General features: G+C 39.2%; 1 protein-coding gene across 8 annotated transcripts in view; it reads right to left on the bottom strand.

Annotated features, from left to right (window-relative positions):
• Positions 1-24,279, bottom strand: part of PAK3 (p21 (RAC1) activated kinase 3) — a 250,474-nt gene that overhangs the window by 64,636 nt on the left and 161,559 nt on the right. For all 8 annotated transcript variants that reach the window (XM_044763450.2, XM_070502415.1, XM_070502417.1 and 5 more), the window contains 2 exons: positions 21,380-21,581; positions 1,496-1,596 (listed from right to left, as the gene is read on the bottom strand). In XM_044763450.2, the coding sequence (XP_044619385.1) occupies positions 1,496-1,596; positions 21,380-21,554 (276 nt within the window). In that variant the 5' untranslated portion in view covers positions 21,555-21,581. The remainder of the gene's footprint in view (positions 1-1,495; positions 1,597-21,379; positions 21,582-24,279) is intronic.

Genomic DNA, 24,279 nt, shown 5'->3' with positions numbered 1-24,279 from the left:
AGTTGAAGTGCTTTTACTGTTTCAAATGTCAGAAAAAGTAGTCATAATCTCTTCGTGATTTTTTTAAAAAATCTAAACTTGCTCAGATTATTAAAATTATTTCTTTTTAGTGGTGATGATGGTGGTGGTAGTGGTGCCAGTGAGGTTATATTTCCTAAGTGTAGATAAGAGAATATTCTCAAACACAGTAAAGAACAGAAGCTAGGCTGAAACTCAAGGCCATCTGCATAATGTCTCTGATTCCAGTGATGAAATTGGTTAAATCCTACCAGCACCTCAACTTTATCAATGGCATCACTTCTTAACGTTCTCTTCTGCTTGCTACTGAGAACACAGAAAATGATCAGCTCACATCACTTCACAAGGCCAAGATGTTTACTGAGTTTCTGCTTCATTCTCATATTGCTTACTTCCGGAATTAAAAACAAATGAGATAATTTGGCTGTCAATTCAGAGATGTGGTTTGCTTCTCCAAATCAAATTAATTTGCTCCCTCTTTTTTTTCACTTAATCATATGACACAGTCTACTCACTAGCCATCATGCTATGAAACAGGAAATTCAATTATTTAATATCTAAATGTATCCCTGGTTTAAGAACCTAAGAATCGATGGTGATGGTTCCATCAAAGACTTTTTCCTGAATGCACATTTTGACTGAGATCCTTACTAGTATGAAAAAGGTTAGTTGATCCTCCTGGGGACATATTTCTAGCCGCATCTTTAACTTCATTCACCTAAAAACAAATGCCAGATCTTTTTTTAAAAAAAGTATAAAATGTCAAAGATCTGAGATCTTGTGCTATCTGACCACCACGAATATCCAAAGAAAGGCTGGATCTATTATAGCTATGGTCTTTCTGGAGAATTATTGGTATTTATTGTGGATTGTATATATACAAAGTAAGCACATAACCACTAAAACATACATGATATATCCGTCAATATTTCTTCCTGAAACATAGGGTTTGTCGTTTTGAATGTCTACAAAATATACCTGTTAACAGGCCTGAAAATAAGCTACATTCTTGAAATCAAAAGGAAGAACAGATTGAACTTACAGGGACTTTTGGTTAGTGTGGTTAGCTGATCTGGGTAATCCAGGTTCCAATGTAAAGCCTGAATTATTCAGATAGATTGTCTTCACTGGCCAAGTTGAATCAATGATTCCCAGATTCACTTCAAATGATAAAGAATAGGCTCAAGCAGAGTCTCATTATCAGGACCACATCTCCTTTGCCATGGTAAATTAGCATTTTCAATCAAGTTGAAAATTACACAGTGATCAGACATTTTTTTAGGATGGACGAAATAATTTTGCCAATATTCTTGCCACCCTCTAGTTCCCTCTGTGACTGTCTAGGCAAAGTCCATCTTACTTGAAATCATCAAAAACTTCAAGTCTGACATTTTGGGACATGGCAATTCTTGCTTGAAACCTATTTTCAAAAAGGATTTTTTCATGGCTTACAAAACAAAATAAGGAGCTTACTTACAGTGAATTCCCCGGTGACTGCATCAAACCCCACATGAATCGTATGTTCAAAGTCTGAAGGAAGAGAGATCTCTGGGCGTTCTTTCTCTTTCTTCTTATTGGCTAAAGGCAAAATGTTAACATGTATTTATTTGGGATACAGTTTTGGCATCTATAAGTTGTATAATTAGGTTCATGAAAACAATTACAAAGTTTAAAGACAATTGATTCCGTCATAATTTTAACCTTATTTAACTCCAGAAATTATAATTCTATTTGCAGAACGGCTGACAGTTTGACAAAAAATGTTATGTCCAAATAATTCACAAATTTCCAAAATCCACTTCAAACAAAACTTTCAGTCAAACTGACTGATGTCTTTTACCAGTCTAATGATGTAATCAACAGTTATCCAGGTATATTGTGCTTAACTAGCTTTGTTGGATGAAATATCACTTACTAAAGAAGAAATTCATTACATCCAAGCCAAGCTAAGGCTCATTATTAGAAAGAAAGAATAAAAAAGAAAAACGCGTAAGCTATCTATAAAAGTGTCTTGATTGTTTCCATGTTAACCATAGATAAATATCAAGTAGGTAGAACTTGAATTTACATGTTTACATTACCAAGCATATCTTAATAGATTCTTGGTCTTCTTTCAATGAGAGTACTATTGCAAATTAACGTTACAAATCTTTATTACTAACAATGTTTTGTTTTAAAGATTGGCACCTGAGCTAACCACTGTTGTCTTTTTTTTTCCTACTTTTTTATTCCCAAATCCCCCCAGCACATAGTTGTATATTTTTAGTTGTGGGTCCTTCTAGTTGTGGCATGTGGGACGCTGCCTCAACATGGCCTGATGAGTGGTGCCATGTCCACGCCCAGGATCTGAACCAGTGAAACCCTGGGCCGCCGAAGTGGAGCGCGCGGAACTTAACCACGGGGCAGGCTCCTCATTAACAATGTTTTTAATCACTTCCTATGCATCATTTTGTTAACAAAAAAAGCAAACTACTTCTTTTCACTGAATTAATTTTATTTAGTTCTTAGAAATCTCAAAACAATTCCTTGGTTTAGTTATTCTAATTTGTAGTACTTTTCCATGTCCTTTTTCTATCGTCATATTAGCCATTCAACATCACTGTCCTCAAGTAGCAGATTTTTCATAGTGACACAATTATGAATAAACACATCAACAGTTAATAAGTCAAAAGACTTTAAAGATATAATCACTGAAGAAATTAAGTTGGGAACTGTAATGAAATCAGTCTGTCTCAAAATAGATCCCAGGAGGAAGTTACTCTGGAAACATTGTAAAATGGTTTCTAGTAACCTCCATAATAAACACAGCAGCAGATTTGAGCGTGTATCTCTGATAAGGCTGCATTTCGCACTCCAAAAAATAATACTCTCTTAATACCAGGCAAGCCAGCATGAACCAGGTTTGCCCAATTGAAACCAATCAACTTCAGAATTGCCAGGGTGGCCAATTTAGAACATTTTGGTTCAGATAGATATTTCCTAGGCCTGAATTTCAGATAACACTCAATTAACCATATATGGATTACTGGTTTTGTGGCATACCCAGGATAAATATTAAATTCCAAACCTTTCATGTTCAAATGTCATTCTTATCATTTCTCTCTCTACACTCTCTCACTGCTCCATATCTCCAGCTCGAAGATATATGGAGCAAAAATATGAAAATTAAAGCAGTAAGAGGGTTACGATACAGGATTAGGAAAGAAAGGTTGGAGGCGGGAGAGTGGGGGTGCACGGGGACAAGGGTCACTCAAAGTCTTTGCCTGACCATGGAACACATTTAGGAATCATTTTGACAAGTACATATGTGCCACCTAGATTAACTTCAGCATGGATTCTATTTGTACAATGAGCCTACTTCATCGAATATTATCCTAACTGAACAGTGAAGTTTGGAGTTTTCTGTTGGTACTTCTACTTCTCCTGCATGTTTGTGGGCTGTAGCTACCATTTATACTTGTTCAACTACCATATTTACTTGTTCAGAATGGCAAACAGAACAATCGGCTTTCTGTTCCTGCCACTCCACTGAAGGTGTCCTAGCTACTCCCGTAACTATTGTCTTATTTTTCCTCTTTTCTGATCTCCCATCCACATTGCACATGGCTAACCAGCTCTCTCCCTACTTCCTTGACAATATGGTCTGATTCTCCTCCTCCCTCATGACCATTCTTTATGTGATTGGCATTGCCTCTCCTTCTTCTGTGGTCCCTAGTGCAGTCTTTGGCCTTTTGCAATCCTTTCTTTACACTCATTCCTCCTGGATGGCGTCCATCCCAGATACCAACTCTTATTGGACAATCCCTAATCTGTGGTTGGCAGGGGTAGATCCAGACTTTGTGGGACCAAATACTTTATATAATTTGAGAGGAAAGCTCCTTTTTTGTAAAAACAATACAAAATTGTTAGTGCACCTCCTAGGGCTTTGAAAGAGTCCCAGGCAAGTGAGGAACTCTGAAGAAGGTTTATGCACTTCATACGAAGTCTACTCCTGGTGGTTGGAGACCTTTTTGGGGTCAAAGACCACTCTGAAAAATCTGAAGAAAGCTGTGGAACCTCTGCCCGTAAAAATGCACTATACACATATACATCATTTTGCATATAATTTCAGAGGTTCAAAATTCTCCTGGACTCCAGGTTAAGAACTCCTAGCTTAATCCATATCTCCAATCATGACATCAACTTGCATTTATCATTTTTCTTGACAGCAAATAGGCTCTCCCTACTTCTCCATTAGTATTGGCTGCACATTTGAAGCATATTGACTTAGACATAAACACTCCACTTGGGCTGAGCTATGTGTCTCCCTAGAAGACCACCTGATTGTCAGTCCCTTACAAGCCTAATCATATCATTCCCTTCACTTCGGGCTGAGCATAACAGATGCAGGAAGACCAAACTTGCTCCTCCTGCAGTGTCCTTGGTCTCAGCAGAGTGACACCACTAAGCACCCAGATCAGAGAAGGATTAAGACCTTAGACTCCTCCTCTTTGGGAGGCTTTAAGCAACAAGAAGATTGACTCCCTACCCCTCCAATAAGTAATTCAAATAAAAACAATAGTAAAGCATGAAAGAGGTAAGAAAGTCCAAAAAGTTTTGATATTTCTATGATAAGTCTTTTTAAAAATTATATATCTAAAATCAAAAAATGTTTCCACATTTTGGGTGTCCCTGACTTGCTGGGCCTTAACAAACATGCTTACTTTGGCTATTGGGTAATCCAGCACCAGCCCAACTGCCCAAACCATAAATTTGGGAGCTTCTTTGACTCCTACTTTAATTCTACCTTCATTGATCACCAAGTTCTCTCTATTCTATCTTCCAAACTCGTCTTGAATCCATCTTCTTCCTTTCATCCCCACAAACCATGATGTTAGCTCAAAGCACCTGTTCTTACTGCCTCCAACTTTGCCCCCTGCTGTTCATTACTCTGTGGCCAGAGTATTCTTTCAAAACAGACAAATCTGACCACATTCTTGCCCTTGTTTAAGACCTTAAATGGTTCCCCATTACCCATATATTAAAAGTTCATATTCCTTAGCATGCTATCCAAGGGCCTGCATGATCGGCTCCAGCTTACCTCTCCATTGTCCATCTTGCCATGGCCCCACTGTCCCAAACCCATTTCAGGCTCCCTAAACTGCTGTCTTTTCTCTTACTGCCAAGCTTTTACACATGCTAGGCCAAGGCCTGAAAAGTCTTACTTTTTACTGTCCCTCCCGTTTTGTGTGGATAACTCCCATTAGTCCTTATTCTTAAAGACACTCTTGGTCTTCTCCTTTGGCAAGCCTTTTCCTGTCTTCTCTCTGCAGACAAAGTTAAATGCTCTTCTCTTCATGCTCCCATAGAACTACCCAGTGTATCTCTGAGCTTGGCACTTATCAACACTGGATTGTTATTTCTTCTTTACATACTTTTCTTTCTAGCTAAAATTTGAGATACTTGACAGCAGAGACTGTATCTTATTCATTCCCACATTCCTAGCACCTGGCTTAGTCTGCACACAATAACTCTCAATTGCAGAACATTCACCACATGCAAGTGCTTCTAAGGTTATCTCATTTAATCTCCACTACAATCTGATGAGGTTGGACTTATTATTATTGTATTATTATTATTTTATAGATGAGGAAAGTGAGACTCAGTGAGGTTACACCACATATCCAGGGTTACACAGCTGGAAGATGTCAGAGCCAGGATTTGAACCTAGGTCCTAACTGTGTACAGAACCTAAGCTCTAAATAGCTACATTATTTATTATTCAGTAGCATCTTAAAAAACTTAAAAGATTTAAGCCCTAGCTGTCAGTAAATGTTACCGATTGAATAGAGCCTAGATGAGAACTTTTTTCTTTTTTTATAAGGAACACTAAAATGTCTGTATCTCCCCCAGAAAAGTCTGTGAGCACTGGTCATTTATATTGATTCAGCCTAACCTGAAACTTGGACTGATAAGATTCAGCCTCGTCTGAGCTCTGGGTTGATATTTGCAGAGAGCTAAAGCCCAAATGAGTGCCACTTTCTAAATGATTCACTCATATTTTATTGGAACCTAGAATAAAGGCCACAAATTGTTGACTAGACCACACACTGTAAACAGCGTTTGGCCTTGGGACCCTGTGTGCATGACTTTCGGTTGTAACTCGAGGGGCCAGCTGATCTCTCCAGAGTCTCTCCTCCTGATACCTTTCTCTAACCCATTACCATTTAAAGAAAAGCCCCTCTAGTCATCTGTCATCTCTTATATGCCCCACCCCAATGTTCTGGATTTCCTCTAGTGACTAGAGCTTATTCCATATTCTATTACAAATCCCCCTACACCTTCAACCTCTTCATTAAATTCTCTCTTCATTTCTTGCCCTAAGTTCTCAAATTTCACTGTGCTACTCTCATCTGGGAAACAAAAAGAGAGAGAGAGAGAGAGAGAGAGAGCTATCAGAGCCCCACCCCCAGAAACTCAGATTCAGTTGGTCTAGGGTCGACCCTAGCACCTTTAATTTTGAAAGCTCCTCAGTTATTTCCACTAAGCAGCTGGGGCTGAGAAAAGTCAACTTTAAACCCTACTATCCAATGAGACTACGACTTCCTCAGATAATCCCAATGGACCCTGCTCATTCTTCCCCACCTCAAATCCTTAGGTCTGGGGGAATGGGGAAAAGCCCCCTCCTCTATTTAGTTCTCCTGGCCAAGTCCTCTTGTCCATTGAGGACTTTGGCTCCCGGTCTTCCTTCCTACACTCAATGCTGCCATCACTCTGTGAAACATAAAATATAAATGGACACCTCTTTCACACATTTTAACTCCTTGACTTCCCTCAACTCTAATGAACTTCACCTTTCATCTATTTCTGCAATCCATTCCCATGGCTGAGTACCCAGTGGTTCTCAACCAGGGCTGTGCCTCAGAATAACCTATAGAGTTCCATAAAATATCAATGTCTAGTGCCCACCAAGAACCTACTATGTCAGGATTTCTGGTGGGGTGGGGGGGAAACCTGAGCAAATGATTTTTTAAGCTCCACAGATGACATGCAGACAGAGTAGAGAACCACAGCTGCCCCAGGCCATTTTATTATCCAGAGCTACCTTTTCTCTGAAATATTCAACCCTGTTATCTCATTCTTTGAGCCCAGCCTCCCACCCTGCTCGCCCTCTCAGTCTTTCAAGCCCTTACTACTATTTTACTTTTCTTTGAGATCTCAACAAAACCTCATCTCTGGATCCCTCCATTTTTAGCCAATTTCTCAGCTTCCTCCTGGCCTAGACTCTCTGATCCATCATCTAAATTCCTCTTAAGCCATTACCCTGGAAACTCTCACCCTTCGATCTTCTCTTGCAATTTTCCTGCAAAACCCTACCCTGACAGAATCCAACTATGAAAGCTCCACTTCTATACTGAGGCTGCTGAGAGTTGTTGGGTGAAAAAATCACACAGCCATGCAGATTGGTGCTTACTATAAAGGTCACAGGCTATGGTTGGGTCATCAGTGGCGCTTGGTAATATTCTTCTTGCCCCTTGCCAACTTCCTTTCCCACTCTGGAATATTCCAGAATTTCACCACTTTGCTCAAACTTCTGCTTCATCCTCTCCTCCTTTACTTTCAGCATATGAAATTACTTCTCCTTCACTGAGAAAAATGGAGGTCATCAGTTTAGAACTCCTTTGACTTCACGTCCTCTTCCACTCCTATGCACTTATCTGTCAGTAACATCTTCTTCTCTCTTGTCCCACTAGAAGCAATGCCCCCTCCTTCTGCCTAAGGTTTATTCCTCCACTGGTGCTCTAGACTCCAGTCCATCTCACTTTTCCAGGGGTCTCACTCCATCAATAATCTCCTATTTCTTCTTGTATCTTCAATCTCTCCCTCTTGACTGATGCTTCCTATTTGGCTTAAAAAAACATTCTGAGATCTCTTTTTTCTTTAAAAATTATAAACCCTCTGCCTGCCACCTCACATCTTTCTCTAGCTGCTATAGTCTCTCAGCCTTTCTTTCATTAACTTAAACTTCTTGAAAAGGCATCCTAGACTTCTTTAACCCTCACTCCTCAAACCACTGAAATGAATCCCTAAGGTCACAAATTAACCTCCTCCTTGAAAATGGCCACTGTTCAGTCCTTACAACTGTCGACCTCTCAGTCAAAACCGACATTGCTGACTATGAACTTCATGAAAATTACTCCTCCCTACCTTGTTTCACACAATTCTTTTCCTAGAGTCTATTCTTACATTTCTGGGTCTTCTGTTAACTCTTTAAATAGTATCCCCAGGACCTGACCTAGGTCCTCATCTCCCACCAACACCTCTCTCCCTAAGTTCACCTCATCTACTTGAATGGTTTCAGTAACCATCTATACTAGTTACTTCCCATGTGTCTCCAGCCATGACCTCTCTGCTGTACTCTGATCCTACGGAATTAACTGCCTATTGAACACCTCTATTTGAATGGCTCACAGGCCCCTCATTCCAAAAATTTTCAAAAGTAAACTAATTCTCCACTGCCTTTCATCATCTAAAGCAAGAAACTACAACCCCTCCTGTGTTCCCTACCTCACCCTCCTCCAGTTTCTCCTCTCATCATCTGATTAGTTACCTAGTTCTATTAATTATTCCTCCTAAATATTCCCTCTGCATTGTCCTCTTCTATTCTTACTGATACTGGCCCTTGGGCTAGTCATTTCTCACCTGCATGACTCCAACAGCCTGACTTGTCTCCTTCCATCCTTCCCCACCAAATCCATTCTTCCCTTGTGGCTTGAGTGATATTTTGAAACACAAATCTGATATCATTCTCCTGCCTCGATGTTTCTCCATTGCCTTCAGAATCAAACTCAAAGCCCTTAGCATGGCATATAGGAGCCCTCCAGGATCCAGCTCCCAATTACTTCCACAGCTCCATCTCCCACCTCTCTCCCACTCTCACTGTATGCATTAGCTCTTCTGAACTACTTGTAGTTATACTCATAGAACCTCAACTAATAGTGTGTCATGTCTACTGCCTTCATAATGCTGCTCCTTCTATCTGGAACGCCACCCATCTCTTACATGGCTAGCTCTATTCCTTCTTTAAAACTCACCTCAATTCAATGGTCACTTCCTCCAGGAACCCTTCCCTAACCGCCCATCCTCGCAGTCTTGAATAGATGCCCCTCGTGAGTGCTCACTTCTGTATTTACTTACCATGCTGAACACTAATTATTGACTGACTTTTTTGTGTCCCTCACTAAGCCATCAGTCCCTTAAATGCAGGAACTGGAACTTATTCACCATTTTACCCCAACATCTATCTAGGACAGTACCTGATTCAATAAATATTTAACCAAAAAGCAAATGAACAAATGTATGGATGAATGAATGACCTTCATTATATGAAATGAGACGAATGTATGGAGACAAGTCATACCTATTTGCCATTATGTGTTCATGGATGAGGAGACAATGATCCAGGTTCACGAAGAAGGTCAGGGGGTAGGAGGGTATGTTTTAGAGTAGATGTTATAGTTGAAGTTGGTGGTGGTGGTGTCGTTGCTGTTTTTTCCACCACAGTGGGGATGACTATGTACTCATTCAGGCACATCTATTGCCAGGTGCCACTTCGGGGCCAAAAGCATAAGTTGGCAACATAGTTGGGCAGGGTTCAAGGTACAGCAAAGCAACTAATTCTGCCCCAGATGAAATCCCTGTATGGTGTGATGCCTGCCTTCTGAAAGCATTTTAGAAAACTGTCACCTGAGTCTTCCTTGTCGTAGGAGTTCCACTTGTTATCTCCCCTAAAATTCCTGGAAGTTTTGTTGGGCCTTTTCATTAGATTTCATGTGGTCACGTCCAGAATTATTTTTTAGAACACTTTCTAGCTCCTTGAAAACAGAGCATGCAGGAAAAGAAAAGGAATGACAGAAGACAGACATAGAGAAATGCTTCCCTACATAAATTTAGCTTAAAAGCATGGAACAATAATCATTTTTAAAAAAGCAATGAAAAGCATGCAAAGTTACAGTATATGGCACAATAAAAAAAAGCAACATTTAAAGCCACATTAATAGAAAGCTAAAAGCAAAATATTATATAAAACCTATTTTTTAAACACAGAAAAATTTTTTCCAAAGGAAAAAATACATAGGCTGGCCAGTTCTAAGCAGCAAACATTTCACAATCCTGGCACTAAGGAACATTCCTTCCTGCTACTGTCCCAGTTTCCTTTCCTTTGACTCAGTCAGTGAGGGAGTTAACAAGCATACATGGAATCGTGGATCAGTGTAGAGACAGATTGTGCTGGGTGACTCATTAGGAACTTAAGTAATATTCTAAACTTGCAATCCATTTGGGGAAATAAGCTTAGCAAACAAGAAACAGCCACTGATACTACCAAAGAAAATTAGGTGCTAAGTTGGGAAGAATAGAGTATAAATGTTGTAGTGTGTCAAAAGAGAAGATCATAGAAATCTGTGGTGGACAGGGAGGGCTTACTGGAGCAGGCAGGACTCGACAGATAGGTCTTAAAGAATGCATAGGCAGGAAATGGGAAGGCATCTCAGTGGGAAAACCAGGAGAAGCAAAGCTTGGAAGCAGAAATGTATATAGTATATTCATGAGGAAGTAAGAAGACAGAAGGGTAAATAGACAGGGTATAGCTTTGGAAATCAGGAAGGAAGAGAGATGAAATTGGAGATAGTCGTAAAGAATGTGCTAAGAAAGGCTTTTGAGCAGATGGATGTTTTAATAGAAAGGTGTTTTCTGGAAGACAAGCTAAGTCCTGCTAGGTACACGTGGGATGATGGGGGCAGGCTTCAAGATGGTTGCTGTTTCACACTGGTTGGAGGTGGAATGGGGAAGACCCACCTGCCCCAGCATCTGTTGCCTCTAAGATGACCTACTGGGCATTTCCTATACAAGTGTGTGAGTCTGATTTCTGCAACTAGATTGAAAATTACCTGAGGACAGGGAACCTTGTCTCATATGTAGTATCCCCACAACATTCAGCACAGAGCTAGGCACATAAAAAGCAGACATAAATCTTTTCTGAGTGAAGTATATTAGTGGTTAAAAATATGCGCCAGATAAGCCTCTTTTAACATCCAATTCTATCTCATTTTTAAACTGAGATGCTAATAAACTAGATCTGTCTCAAAGTCAGCATGCAGCTGAGATTTATGCATTGGTTGGTTGCACATGTGTCTATCCTGTGATCTTCCATGAAGTGCTTTGAGATAAAGGAGGTCTAATAAAATATTTTGTTGCTGAGGTTGCAGCTCTTCTGGGACGTACCCTTGTCCCACAACCCCTAGTTTGACACTGGAAGCCCTCCCCCACTCCTCCCCACTTTGGCCCACTCCCCCTGCCCAGATGCAATCTGTACTCAGTGCTATGTGTTCCTGAAGCCAAATAACATGTGCAGATATAGGGGCCATTTCTGGCAGGGTCAATGGGGCTGACTGAGTTAGAGATCCATCATACTAAAATGCCTGTTTTTTATCTCAATATTGCTGGGCTTTGCTCTGGGAGAGTCACATTGGAAGGATATAGAAGTATTTTTAAAGGGACATCCACCTCCTATAGGTGGCAGTTCATCTTTTCCTATAGATGATCCTTAGTGACTTGGTCACTCTTTAGCTAAGTGATAGGCACTTTTGGTGGGTCATTAATTTCTCTCATTCACTAACAGGCTGCCAGTCAATGCCTCACAAAGATTGTTTACAAAACGTTGCCCTTGTGGCATTCAAGAATTAAAATGCCTTAGGGTCTACCTAACTACCAGGAAAGTGAATTAAGTCCTGGGGTTGTTGCTTTTTAATTTTTTTTAAATGTCATTCTGCTGCATTCTCTGATCTGTGGGTCACAGAGCACACCATGCCATAACCCCACAAAGGGAATCCTTCTGAAGGCTTATACTTGGGTAAGAATAAGTATCCCAGAACAGTTCTTCCTATGGCAACAGCAGCCCTACAGGTGATGTCAAAGAGGCAGGTGTTCAACGTGAGAGCAATTGTCCCAGGGGGATTGATTTCTGCAAAAACGTTTCTAATCTCTGGCACTTCTGCTCTGTAAACAAATATTGTTTGGAGGTACATTGTGTCAGGGAGCCCTCAGGAATTCCTGACCTCCTGGATTCATGAAATGTACATTTTCCCTTACACAGGGAAGAGATTAATTCTCTAGCTCTCCTCTAATTCTTTTGGTAGAAAGAATGTCATTTTGTGGGCCTTTGAATTTATTTTTCCCATTGAAAATACTTGAAAGTACTATGTGGTAACTACAATGGAAAGTTAGGCATAAAAATGATTTTATTCTTGGCTCTAAGTATTTAAAGAAATTGATAGTGCAAAGTGGGTAAAAGATTTAAAAAGAGGTTCAAAACTTGCACAATATTATAAACCAATGTGACCTCAATAAAATCTTAAAAAATTATAAACATGAGGAATTCACGGTAAATTTATGGTAAAAGTCAGTACGAATAATACTGTTTGAGTTTGCAAGTTTATAAAAACTACACTTAAAAAGTGAGTATTTTATAAAGATATTTCATAGCAATGGGATGTTAACTATATATAGAGCGAGCTGTTCTGTTGTGGGTTATTTTTTGTTTGGTCATTTGTCATTAGGCTCTTTCACAGTGAATTTGATTAAATACACATTTTTTTTTCTGAGGAAGATTCGCCCTGGATTAACATCTGTTGCCAGTCTTCCTATTTTTGCTTGAGGATGATTTACCAATCTTCCTCTATTTCGTATGTGGGTCACTGCCACAGCATGGCTGCCAAAGAGTGGTGTAGGTCCACATCCAGGAACTGAACCTGGGCTGCTGCAGCAGAGCCTGCCAAACTTAACCACTAGGCCATGGGGCTGGCCTCTAAATACACAATTTCTGAAGGAAAAAAAAGAGAGTTTTATGTAACATATATTTCTAGCTTAAAGCTATCATCTTGGGCAAAATATGCAGTGATTCTGAGCAGAAAAGAAAATAGGTGTTTTTTAAATAAAGAAAAGAGTTCAAATCTTTCTAGGGGGAGGGATGAGAGGTGACTCTCGTGTTCTATTTTAATATAGTTCTTTAATATTTTAATTGTAAAAGCATCATATATTATTTTTGTAATAAAAAAGATTTAAAAGCTCAAAAAATAACACAGGAATCAGAGAAAAATAATGAATCGTTTTCTTTTTTGCAAAGCCTGTTACTCTCTGCTAGCAAGTTAGGCCAACAGAAGGAGTAACTTGTAAAGACAAAGATATGACTGTTATAATTGCTGATTGAGAAGATGGGTGAGATTCACATAGGTTTCACCTGCTCCTGCAAAAATTCCATTTTTTCATATTCCATTGGCTAAAACCTGTTTTCAAAATAAGTTAGGTAACTTGCATTTTATGGTAAGCAGTATAGTGTTCAACCACCACTGGACCAGGAGTCAGGGGATCTAAATTCTAGGTCTGCCCTGCTTTGTAATTAGTAGTGGGGCAACTTTGTGGAAGTTATTTAACCTCTCTAAACTTCTACCTTCCTCTGTAAAATGGGGATAATCCTTGTCTTACCTCTATCATACGAGGTTTGAAGGAGGTAACTGATAGAAAGCACTTTGAACATTGTAACACCCCTAAAACTGCCATCCAAAATACATAATCTCATCAACAATATACTTAGTAACGGTGATTTTGTTTGCTGGAGAACTAAGCAATCTGCCACTTTTTAAATGCAGCACTTCCATTCAATGAGTGATATCATTGGAAAAATAACTACCAAGAAAGAAGATTAAACTGGGCTGTTTTAAACATTCACTGCTCTTATTATAATATCTTTTATTATATCAGCAAATCCCAGAAGTATATCGTTGGGAAGGCCCATGGTGGAAGGCTCATTCTGCCTTCAGCCAGAACCTGCTAAAGCCATGAGAGACCCAAGAGAGAACCTAGAAAATTTCACCCTTGGTAATTCATAATATCCAATTAGCATATCTGAAATTTCTTTACATCTAGTTACACTCCCTCTGGTGGAATAGTAAACCCATTTCCTCCTGCCAGGTCTTCAGTGGCTATGGAAAACAATATATGCCCTCCATAAATTAAGCAGCCTTTAATCTATAGATAAAAACTCATAAGTGGTACCTGCTTCTTCGAGAGCTGCTAGCCACAAGCCAAATTCATAGGTTGGGTGTTCCATAAAGATGACGGGGGAAAGGAAATTATGATCCCATGTGAGCCCTTCTAGTGACTCCCACTCATACATGCAGGCAGCCATCACCTTCAGTGGTATCATCTTCAAAAACACTCAGTAACAGTGATCATTCTTGAAAATCATTAGGAAGTTGACTCTTACATCCATCTCCTTCCAGGCATACACTAATTCCACACTCATTTACACCCAATTCACATGTGCAACAATTTCAATGGAAAATGTTTGAAAACAAAAAGCAAATATGAGGAAATGTCCTAAACCAGACAATGCTGATCATGTGGATAATTACACAGGGTACAAATTTGAGAGGGAAAAAAAAGGCCTCATTTGCTTTAAGGAGGAAAGCAACTTCATACTTCTTAGCTAGTGTCACTTTTCCTCTCCTTTCAACAATTCATTTTAATATTTGATACAGCTCCCTTCTGTCTTCCCCTCTTCTCGTCCATCCCCTGTATCTTCTCCACCACATAATCTCCCTCTCACACATTATTTCCTCTCTCAATGTTTCCCTGTTGCTTCTTTCCTTTCGTGTATACATCTCTCAGTCCTGCACTCTGCACTTCTCTTGAATTTGACTGTCTGCTGGTTTTAGTGGGCCACCATATTTGTACCTAATTTCCCTGTTTATTGGCCCCAAAATGGAAACACAGGCCCCAGTAGATAGAGTGCATCATCATCCCACCTCCTTCCCATTTCAACCACAGGGGACTTCTAGGAGTAAAGGAGTAGTACAGGAGGCTCTTCTCCTGGGGCACAGCACTGACCCTGGAGGACAAGCAAGATGCCATGCCCTTCAGACTTCCCAAAGGGCATGGCAGTTATCTCCAAAGAGCACTCCTTGCTGCACTATATGGGCTATATTTGGAGAACCAAGAGGAATGTAAACACCATTCAGGATGTAGCAGTCTCTGACATCTGGCTTTCTGATAACAGAACACTCAATTAATTGATACTCCCACTCATTGTTGGTGCAATGATCTTTGAGCTACTGCAAGATCCCAAAGGCTCTTCAGCATCACCGAAGAAAGACTGCATACTGTTCAGTCTAGTTATCATACTAAGTATTTTTTATTGTGCATTAATTAGATGAAAGTTGGTAACGTGCATTGATCAAAACATTTGATTAACAAGACCATAATGATAACTGAGAGTCTTCTTTAATATAATTGTTGCACAGTAACGCTTCCTGCATACTCTAGGAATTAGAACAACATATATGCAATACAATAACAAAACTCTATGGCACTTTAAGAACTTTTTCACATTTATGAACACTCATTTAGAGCCTCAACTTTCTAAAGTCAGCAATATGTAAGCCCATAAAATATACACACCAAATGAGACTCCAACCCACAAAACATCCAAATCAAATGTTAGCACATCTCTATTGTCAAGAATATTTTCTCACCAGCATTTCTTTCAAAAGAACATGAAAAAATTTCTTTCTTTCCTCCTGAGTGGTGATAAAAAGTCCCTTTTCTGAAATTCAGATACATTTCAAAGCACACTGCCATCTTCTTAAGGAAAAATTAAAGCCACTGCAGGCTTTTGGATGCCAGGAACATAGATTACCACAGATTCACTTTGTCCTGTTGCAAGGCAGTGTAATAACGTAGAACAAGCATAGGATTTGGAGTCAGAGAGACCTGGGAGACTTCTGGCTTCCATCATTTGCTATATGACCCTGGGCTATCTACCTGAACGCTTTCAGCTTAAATTGCCCCATCTGTAAAAAGGGGATAAGACAGAGTCATTGTAAGGATTAAAATACTGAATACACGTAACGTGCCTGGCACATAGCTTGGCATCCAGGAACTAGTCAGTAAATGGAAGATTACCTGCTGTTCATCTTGATTTGGTTATATTCAACTATCCTCTCACACTCCTCCAGGAAGAGGGCCCTTCACTTCATTCCCAGGCTCACCAGCTCCCAAATCTCTCTGCATTCCCCACAAACAAAATGCACATGAACTGTGCTCTCTAAAGACACAGCCCTTCACACAGCACTGCATGTCCCCTGAAACACATCTAATGCTCAAGTGCAGCACAAGACACAAGACACATAAGTACGCTTCAGAAGACAAAGACGTCACACAGAACATGTCACTTCCCAATGCAGCCTCACCTGCTTCTTTCCCACATGTTCTTCCAAGCTTCAAGTCCTTAACAATGGTTATTTTTATTGGCACTATGCCATTTTCAGAGTCCTGGCTAACTCATTTGCCCCATTGCCTTTGCCTTTTTGGTTTATTTACTCATGTATTTTTTCATGTATTTATTTATTCGTCCATATATTTATTCCCCACCTTGCTCCAAAACGGATATAAGGTGGCTTAAAAGAATATAAAAAATACAATATAAATTCAAAGTAGATAAGAAAGTAAAAGGGAAAAAAAGAGAGGAGTATAAAATGGAGCCTGGGACCGGTCCAGTGTCATAGTGGTTAAGTTTGCATGCTCTGCTTTGGCAGCCCATGGTTCACAGGTTCGAATCCCAGGTGTGGACCTAGCACCACTTGTCAAGCCATGCTGTGGCGGCATCCCACAAAAAGAGAGGAAGATTGGCACAAGATGTTAGCTCAGCAACAATCTTCCTCAAGCAAAAAGAGAAAGATTGGCAACAGATGTTAGCTCGGGGCCAATCTTCCTCACAAAAATAAAATAAAATAAAATAAAATGGAGCCTGAAAGAAAGCTAATACAAAGTGCATACATTCCACAGAGTCCCATTACCAGTGCTATGCATGGGCCACACATTTGGCTCCAAGCTTTCTAGTAGCCAACAAAAGAGAAACCTGATCAGTCCCACACTTCACAGGGTCCATAAAATAAAATCAAACCACTTGTTTAGGATATCCTTTCCTGATCTAAATTCTGAAAACTTTTATATAATGAAGTATCATAAAATGGTGGCAAATTGTCTCTCCTAATTTGCTCCAACACCAAGATTCAGCTCCTGGAACAGTCTCCAACAAAGATAGATCCTCAATCTTGACATCATATCCATTCTTATTTTTCTTCTACCTGTCTCTTGAAGTTTCATTTGGTCAATGAAATGTCGTTAATAAAGAGACTTTTGAAAACAAACAAAAACCTCTGTTGTCACCAAAGCGAGTATTTTCATTTAAATAAAGAAATAGACATTGTGACATTATTTATGACAAAAATTTGGAAAGAACTTCAGATATCCAACAAAAGGAAATGGTTAAATAAACCATGATGTCACTATATAATGAAATATTATACACCATCAAAAATGACACTTATAAAGACTTTTTAAAAATGCAGGAAAATATTCATGGTAAAAATGTTAAGTGAAAAAGTGGGATATAAAACTGTATGTATTATGATCTTAACTATGTAAAAAAGTATACGTGTATAAATAGCCATAAAAATGTCTGAAAGGCAATACACCAAAATGTTAACATTGCTTCTGAGATTTGTGAATATGGGTGATTTTTATTTTTTTCTGTATGCTTGTCTTTATTTTCCAAATGTTTGCCATTGATGAACAATTTCTATATGATGAGAAGGAGGAGGACCAGGAAGAAAAATATCAACCCAGTTAGTTATCTTTGGCTTGTGAAATTATGGGCCATTTTAATTTTCTTTTCAAATTTTCTATAATTGACATATAAATTCTAGGTAGGGACAAAGTTGCTTAAAAAAAGAAACAAGGATTCTAAAACCTAGTTTTGTGGTAGTTTGTTTGTAAGGTCCAGAATGATACAAGTTTATTTAGCACTTTTTAATTTGACTTTTAATAGCACTCTGATATTTAGAGTTACATTTGATTATCAGAAATACCTTGTGAGGTAGGCGAGGTATGACCGTCTTCATTTAACAGGTGATGAAACTGAGGCTCAGAGAAAGTAAGTGACCAGCCCAAAGTCACAATCATCAGTAGCAGAGCTGAACTCAAACCCAGGTCTCCAAAGCCCGAGTCCAGTGCTCTTTCCATTCATTCAAGGCTGACTGTGGCATAACTCAAGCAGCCACCAAGGGGCAGAGACAGAGAGACAGGAACCCCTCCTGACCTATGAGGCTCAGGTTCCTGAGTGATTCCCAAGGTAGGAGAGTTGGGCTGAGGAAATGATGATTTTTAGGAGGTAAACAAAAGGAGGCAGGGAACGTGAGGTCACATGTGAACTCTTGAAACCCTCAGAAATATTTTTTTGTGCAGTAAAACAAAGCAATAACAACAGTACATTACATAAAAAAGAATAATGAGAGTTTACATAGCTTAATTGAGTAAAAATGATAGGCACTACATAGTTTCCTTTTAGATCCTGTGATGATTTCCAGAAGTGATGAGGATGTACCATTCATTATGGCAGTGGAAAATGGGGGTGACAATGAAGCAATGAACAGAGGTGGACTCTTAGTTCAAATCATGGATCTCCATGCTCTCAGTCATCTAAGTCCAAGCCTGAAATTGTAACAACTTGCTTTTGGCTTTAGCCATATCAAGCAAGTGAATTTAAGTCATATGACTTAATAACTTTGGCTCTTCTGAAGATGCTGTCTTCTCAAGTCTTTTTTGAAGATATCTTACCACTTCTGCATAGAGTTCAAATTAATCACTCAAGCTTTGCCCAAAGGCAGCTTATCAGCTGTCCAGCATGGGTATTTAAATGGCACTACTTGATGATTTAGGCTCTTCTGAGGTTGCTTCTTCCCAATAGGGTGTTGTAAAAAGACTCTTAGGAGTCTCTTTACAGAGTTCAATTAAATCAATTCAAGCTTTGTCTGAAGGCAGCTTAGACTGCTGCCCTGCAACAGTTTCATGGGACTACTTGACGATGTAAGTTCTGCTGAAGATGGTTTCTGTAAAATGTGATTTTCTTTGAAGGCATCATAGCACCTCTTTATAGAATTCTTCTAAATTACTCAAGCTTTGAACAGGTAAGGTTTGACATGTAAAAGTATCACTTTTCTTTACTTTCTTGGGGAGGTTTTAATCTTGATCTAAAAAATTCGCTCCTGTTGCTTATAACTGTATTTGTCTCCAGTCCCATAGCTTCCTAATTATCTTCATCATCACTTATGGTAATCACCTTAGGGGGACTGGAAGCTTCCTGAGAGTCATCTTTCAGCAGCATCAAATCACTTGAATTAGTGTCAACAGGCTCAAATTCAACTTTAGCCAATGATTGCTCCTGTACCAAATGTTCATTCTCATCCACAGATCCTTCTTGATCCAAAGATTCTTTGTCTTCAGGAGGAACCACTGAAACTTACTTTACCATCTCTAGCCAAATCTTCTCCCAGGTCACATTAATGATAGGCTCTGTTAAACTATCTAACGCCACTTTTATTAAGAATACAGCATTAGTGCTGGTGTAGGAATCCCATGCTCTAGGATCTTCAGACAGAAAAACGTTTGCAAGATTTTGAACAACAAAGTTATATGTTAGTTTGGCATAAATCTTCTTGAATGGCTGAATCAAACACTGACCTAAGGGCTCAAGGATCTGAGACATGCAACTAGTTATAAAGACAACCGCAACATTAGGATGCACGTTGGCAACTGTATCTGAGGTGCTGAAAGGACTGTGAAGAATCAGCAGGACTTTGAAGTCAAGATTTTTTTTTCTTTTTAATTGTCCTGAACTTTCACAAGAAAGCACTGTTCAAACTATTCCTTACGGAGAAAAGGAGTCTTCCAGGCTTTTCTGTTTGCATGCCAGTACACCAGAAACTCGGCTCAGTTTTTTCTCCTGAGAAGATCTGGGCACAGTTTTCTGTAGAGCAGCAATGGTTTCACTGTGAGGTCACCGGAAGTATTAGCACAAAACAGAATTGTCAGCCTTTCTGTTTTTTCTAACTTTGTGTTAACATCAGTTGGCTCCTGCTCTTTGAAAGGGCAAGTGTATTATTCAAGGGCTTCCAAAGCATGGCGAACTCAACAGCATCAAAGATTTGTGCAGGCACATTACTCCCTTCTTTAATCACTTTCGCCAGTTGTGGCAGATATAACACAGGAGTAGCAGGATCGAGTGGTTCTTTCTCCAGTACCATTGCCATGTAAGACCTGGTCTCCAGCTCATGGCACACCATAAATTTCTCAAACCATCTCTTGCTTCTAGCAAAATTTTTTCCTGGACTCACTTTATTATCTGAAAACATGTCTTCCAAATTTCCTCTTGCATAGTCACAGATGCCTTGCATGGACAGTGTTTTGTTATTCGTTTGTTTGTCTTCAATCCAGGTTTAACATCATTTCCATCTTTTCTATCCTTGGGTCACAAGGGATAAAGCATTTCTTAAATGACATAGGTGCACAAGAAGCAATACTGGCCCCAATAAGAGTTTCAGTTTTCCTTATGGTACGAATTGTGCATTCATTAACATCATATAAACGACCTACAAAGCTATCTGTTTTACCTTGAAGAAGTAGATTAACAATGTCCCTTTTTTCTTCTAAAGACATCACCTTTTGGCAACTTTCTGTGGTGCCGGTGTCCTTGTACTTGCTTTAGTCTCTTCTGCCTCAAGAAGCCATGTTCCAGCTGTATGCTAATCAACGCAACCTAACAATTACTTACTAGAGATTTTATATTCCCCAGTTTTACAAAGCGTCAGCACATGATATTTAAGCACCAAATGGTATTATGAACAACACAAGAATAAATGATAATATATTGTTGTGATTCTCAGTGCAAATAGGGCTGATTGTAGAGGGGACAACCAGCAGAAGAATGAGAGAAGAAACAAATGACTCAGAAGTTTTTTCCCACCTTGTGATATAGTCAGACAATAATGTGGCAACTGGACCTACTCCCGTATACTCAATTCAAAATTTTCACAGTTATCAAAAAGGTATACAGAAGTAAATCTGCTTATACTCAAATTTCCAATAAGACAACTTTCAGTTAGGAAGCAATTACTGTAAATTCTCTAAGTTGTCAGAAAGTCGCTGTTTATATATTCAAGATAGTACTATTCCTACGATTTCCCTTGGCTTAACACTATGAATTTAATTTTATGTGAAAGGCAAATACAGCATAAATGTATTTTCTATAAACCCACAGCAAGTCAATCAAACATTATCCTCTGACAAAATGCAACCTCGAAGACGTAGATGTAAAGGTCAGGCAGGCCCTGCACAGCCAACGCTCAAGAAATGACTACCCACGAAAGAAAGTGACAATGAAAGAACCAACTAGCCCCTTTTCAATGCCCGGCCACTGATACTTTACTTTTATCCCCTCCTCCTGGGAAGATAGAGCGAAGCCTGGCTTTCTTATTCTTCTCTTCAGGGGCCATGGGAAGTGGTTTGGAGCTGTGGTTGAGAGCTGAAGAATCCCGGTTGTTACTATTCATCCTCAGTGGGGGAGCTGGGGGTTTCTCTTCATTATCCAGACCGTCAGACATTTTCAGTTACAACTGATCGCACAGCTCCTAAATAAAAGGAGGAGAAAACAGGTGTTAAGAAAGGAGGGGTCTAAAAATAACCTAGTAAATATGGGGATTCTAACACCTTAGAAACAAAAGCATTGGTTTCACGTTTTCTCAGGTCTTGCGTTGACCATTTTGAGGGGTTTCTTTTCTAGAGGTGAGGGGGCTGCCTCCCTAAAGACCAAGGATTCAATTTCCCAAAGAGGAAAGTGAAGGCAATAACTAATGGCTTTTCAATATGTATACACAAACACATAAGGTCCCTTCCTTTTCTCACAATGAAACTTTACTTTCTGCTGTGCACTCACAGTCTTTTAATGAACAATTTACAATCTTTCTTATTTAAAAATTCTATACTGATGATCATCATGGTCAGGTAGTACAACCTCCTCAGAGTCTGGAATTGACACAGGTTTGGCTGTTGATTTTTAATGGCCCACAACAATGATTCGTTAGCCACTTTAACACTAGGATAACTTTGGCGTCTGATTCTTACCTGTGTGTACTTGATTTACAAAACACACTCTACCGTTTTACAGGAAAAAACTAAGGAACAGAGCCAGCCCTGATGGCCTAATGGTTAAGTTCAGTGCCCTCCACTTCAGCAACCCGGGTTTGGTTCCTGGGCATGGAACCACATCACTCATCTGTCAGTAGCCATGCTGTGGCAGCTGCTCACAAGAAGAACCAGAAGAACTTACAACTATACACAACTATGTACTAGGGCTTTGGGAGCAGGAAGGAAGAGGAAAAAGGAGGAAGATTGGCAACAGATGTTGGCTTAGGGCAAATCTTCCCCTGCAAAAAAAATAAATAAATAGGATTCTGTCAAAAAAAAAAAAAAACAACTAAGAAACAATCTAGTAGACCTAGTGGTTTCAGCAGTGGGGTATACTGATAGGGGAAACAATGCCAATCTTCAGGTAGCAAGTAGAAGATAAAGCTGAGCAAAACGTCACCATGAGCAAAGAGGAGCTCCAAGGAGAGGACCGCATCCTGAGGAGGGACCATAACCTTACTCCGTGCCATATTTTACGTCCTGGAACAGGGAACAAGGGAATCGACAAGGGTAATGGGGTTGTAAGAAGCAGTCTTGGTTTTAGCAACTTATCTGCTCTGAATTTCATTATCCTTTAGTATCTTGTGCTTACAGCTGAACACATTCATATTCATCCTGGGAGGGTAAAGTGAACTAGAAAAGCATGGGCTCCTCAAGGAAGTGTTTGTTTCCATTTTCCTATTCTAATTCGAGTCCTTCATTAGAGACCTGACACTTGCCATCACAAGTCAGGTGTTAAGAGTACCTTCCCAGTTAATTTCCAGTTTGAATACAAGGAAAATCAAATCGCATTTCAGCAAAATCTCTGTAAATTCATCAAGTATTAACTAGCACTAATTTAGGAGCATAAGAGCTCTCCAAACACAACTTAGCATATCACTTTATTCCCACAACAGTTACTATAAACAAACCTAAGTACACCACCAACAAAAACAGGGGTCTCCTGATTGCTGCTGTAATGAGAATTAATCTATCATAATTCATTTTAGCCCTTTAGTGAGTACAATTTGTTTATTTTCAGTAATGAACTCTAAGTTGCATCATGTTATATGGAGAATTTAAAATATTCTACTATGTTCTAAAGTCTCTCAAATATTTACAGCCTATAAGTATTCAAGAATACATTAGTATCAATTAGTAGCTTCTCCATCTGCACGGGTGACTGCCAACTAACAATGATTGGCTTGATCTTGATTTGGACAAGAGATTTCTTTTCCTTTGCCTAAGTGTTACAGCTAGTACTATCTTAATGAATTAAGACCAATTCTGTATTTTTTTTTCAGTAACCATGATAGTGACAATACTCGGTAATAAATGTTTTGTCACCAATGACAATTTGATAAGCCTCACATTTTCCTATATAGGTAAAACCACAGCACAAGATAAAACGAAAAAGTGACTGTGATGTCAAGGATAAAGCAGATTCATAGATACTGCTGGTTCTAGTAAATATTTTAACTAGAATATGAAACCAGTGCTAATGGGCCTGCATTCCCCTTTGCATTTTGATTTTGGTCCTTCTAAATTCACTGTTTCTCCAGAATAAAAGTGAGTTTAAGACTGACTTCACCAGTGGAATTATTCTGTATTGGACAGTGTCATGGTTTTTAATTTAGTCATTGAGAAGAATTTGCCACCAGAAACAAAGTACTAACTTTTTCTTTCTTTCTTTTTTTTTTTTTTAACTTTTCTGGGTTCAATAATAATGCCTGAATATGAGGTGATTATTACATAAAGCTCAGATATACAAAATATAGCTTGGTAAAAATAATGAAATTGGAAAGTTATTGCAAAAGAACTGAGGATTTAAATAGAAATACCTAGGAGATAGGATTCCAAAAAATGTGTCTCATAGGGAGAGAGAACCACGATATTCTGGATGATACATATTTTCTGATGACACATTACTTAACTCAGGATGACAGAAGTCAGAGAAACATGCATGGCCTCCTTAGAATGATATACAAATCTGATCTTGCATAATAAGGCAAGTAAGAGTCTGGGCCAGTCAGGGTTCTAGTGCACCTATGTAATTTAAAATACTAGGCTCCTTTGTTCTTGATAAATAGGTGTGGCCAATGGAGTGGCCTTTTTCATTCCTAATTATGCTCTCTGGCCAGAGACTCAAAAGGTAGATGCCCT

The sequence above is a fragment of the Equus asinus genome, chromosome X, assembly GCF_041296235.1.
Source record: "Equus asinus isolate D_3611 breed Donkey chromosome X, EquAss-T2T_v2, whole genome shotgun sequence".
In the NCBI taxonomy this organism is placed as follows: Eukaryota; Metazoa; Chordata; class Mammalia; order Perissodactyla; family Equidae; genus Equus; species Equus asinus.
Note: the sequence above shows the minus strand (reverse complement) of the source record. Positions and strands in the feature narration are given on the sequence as shown.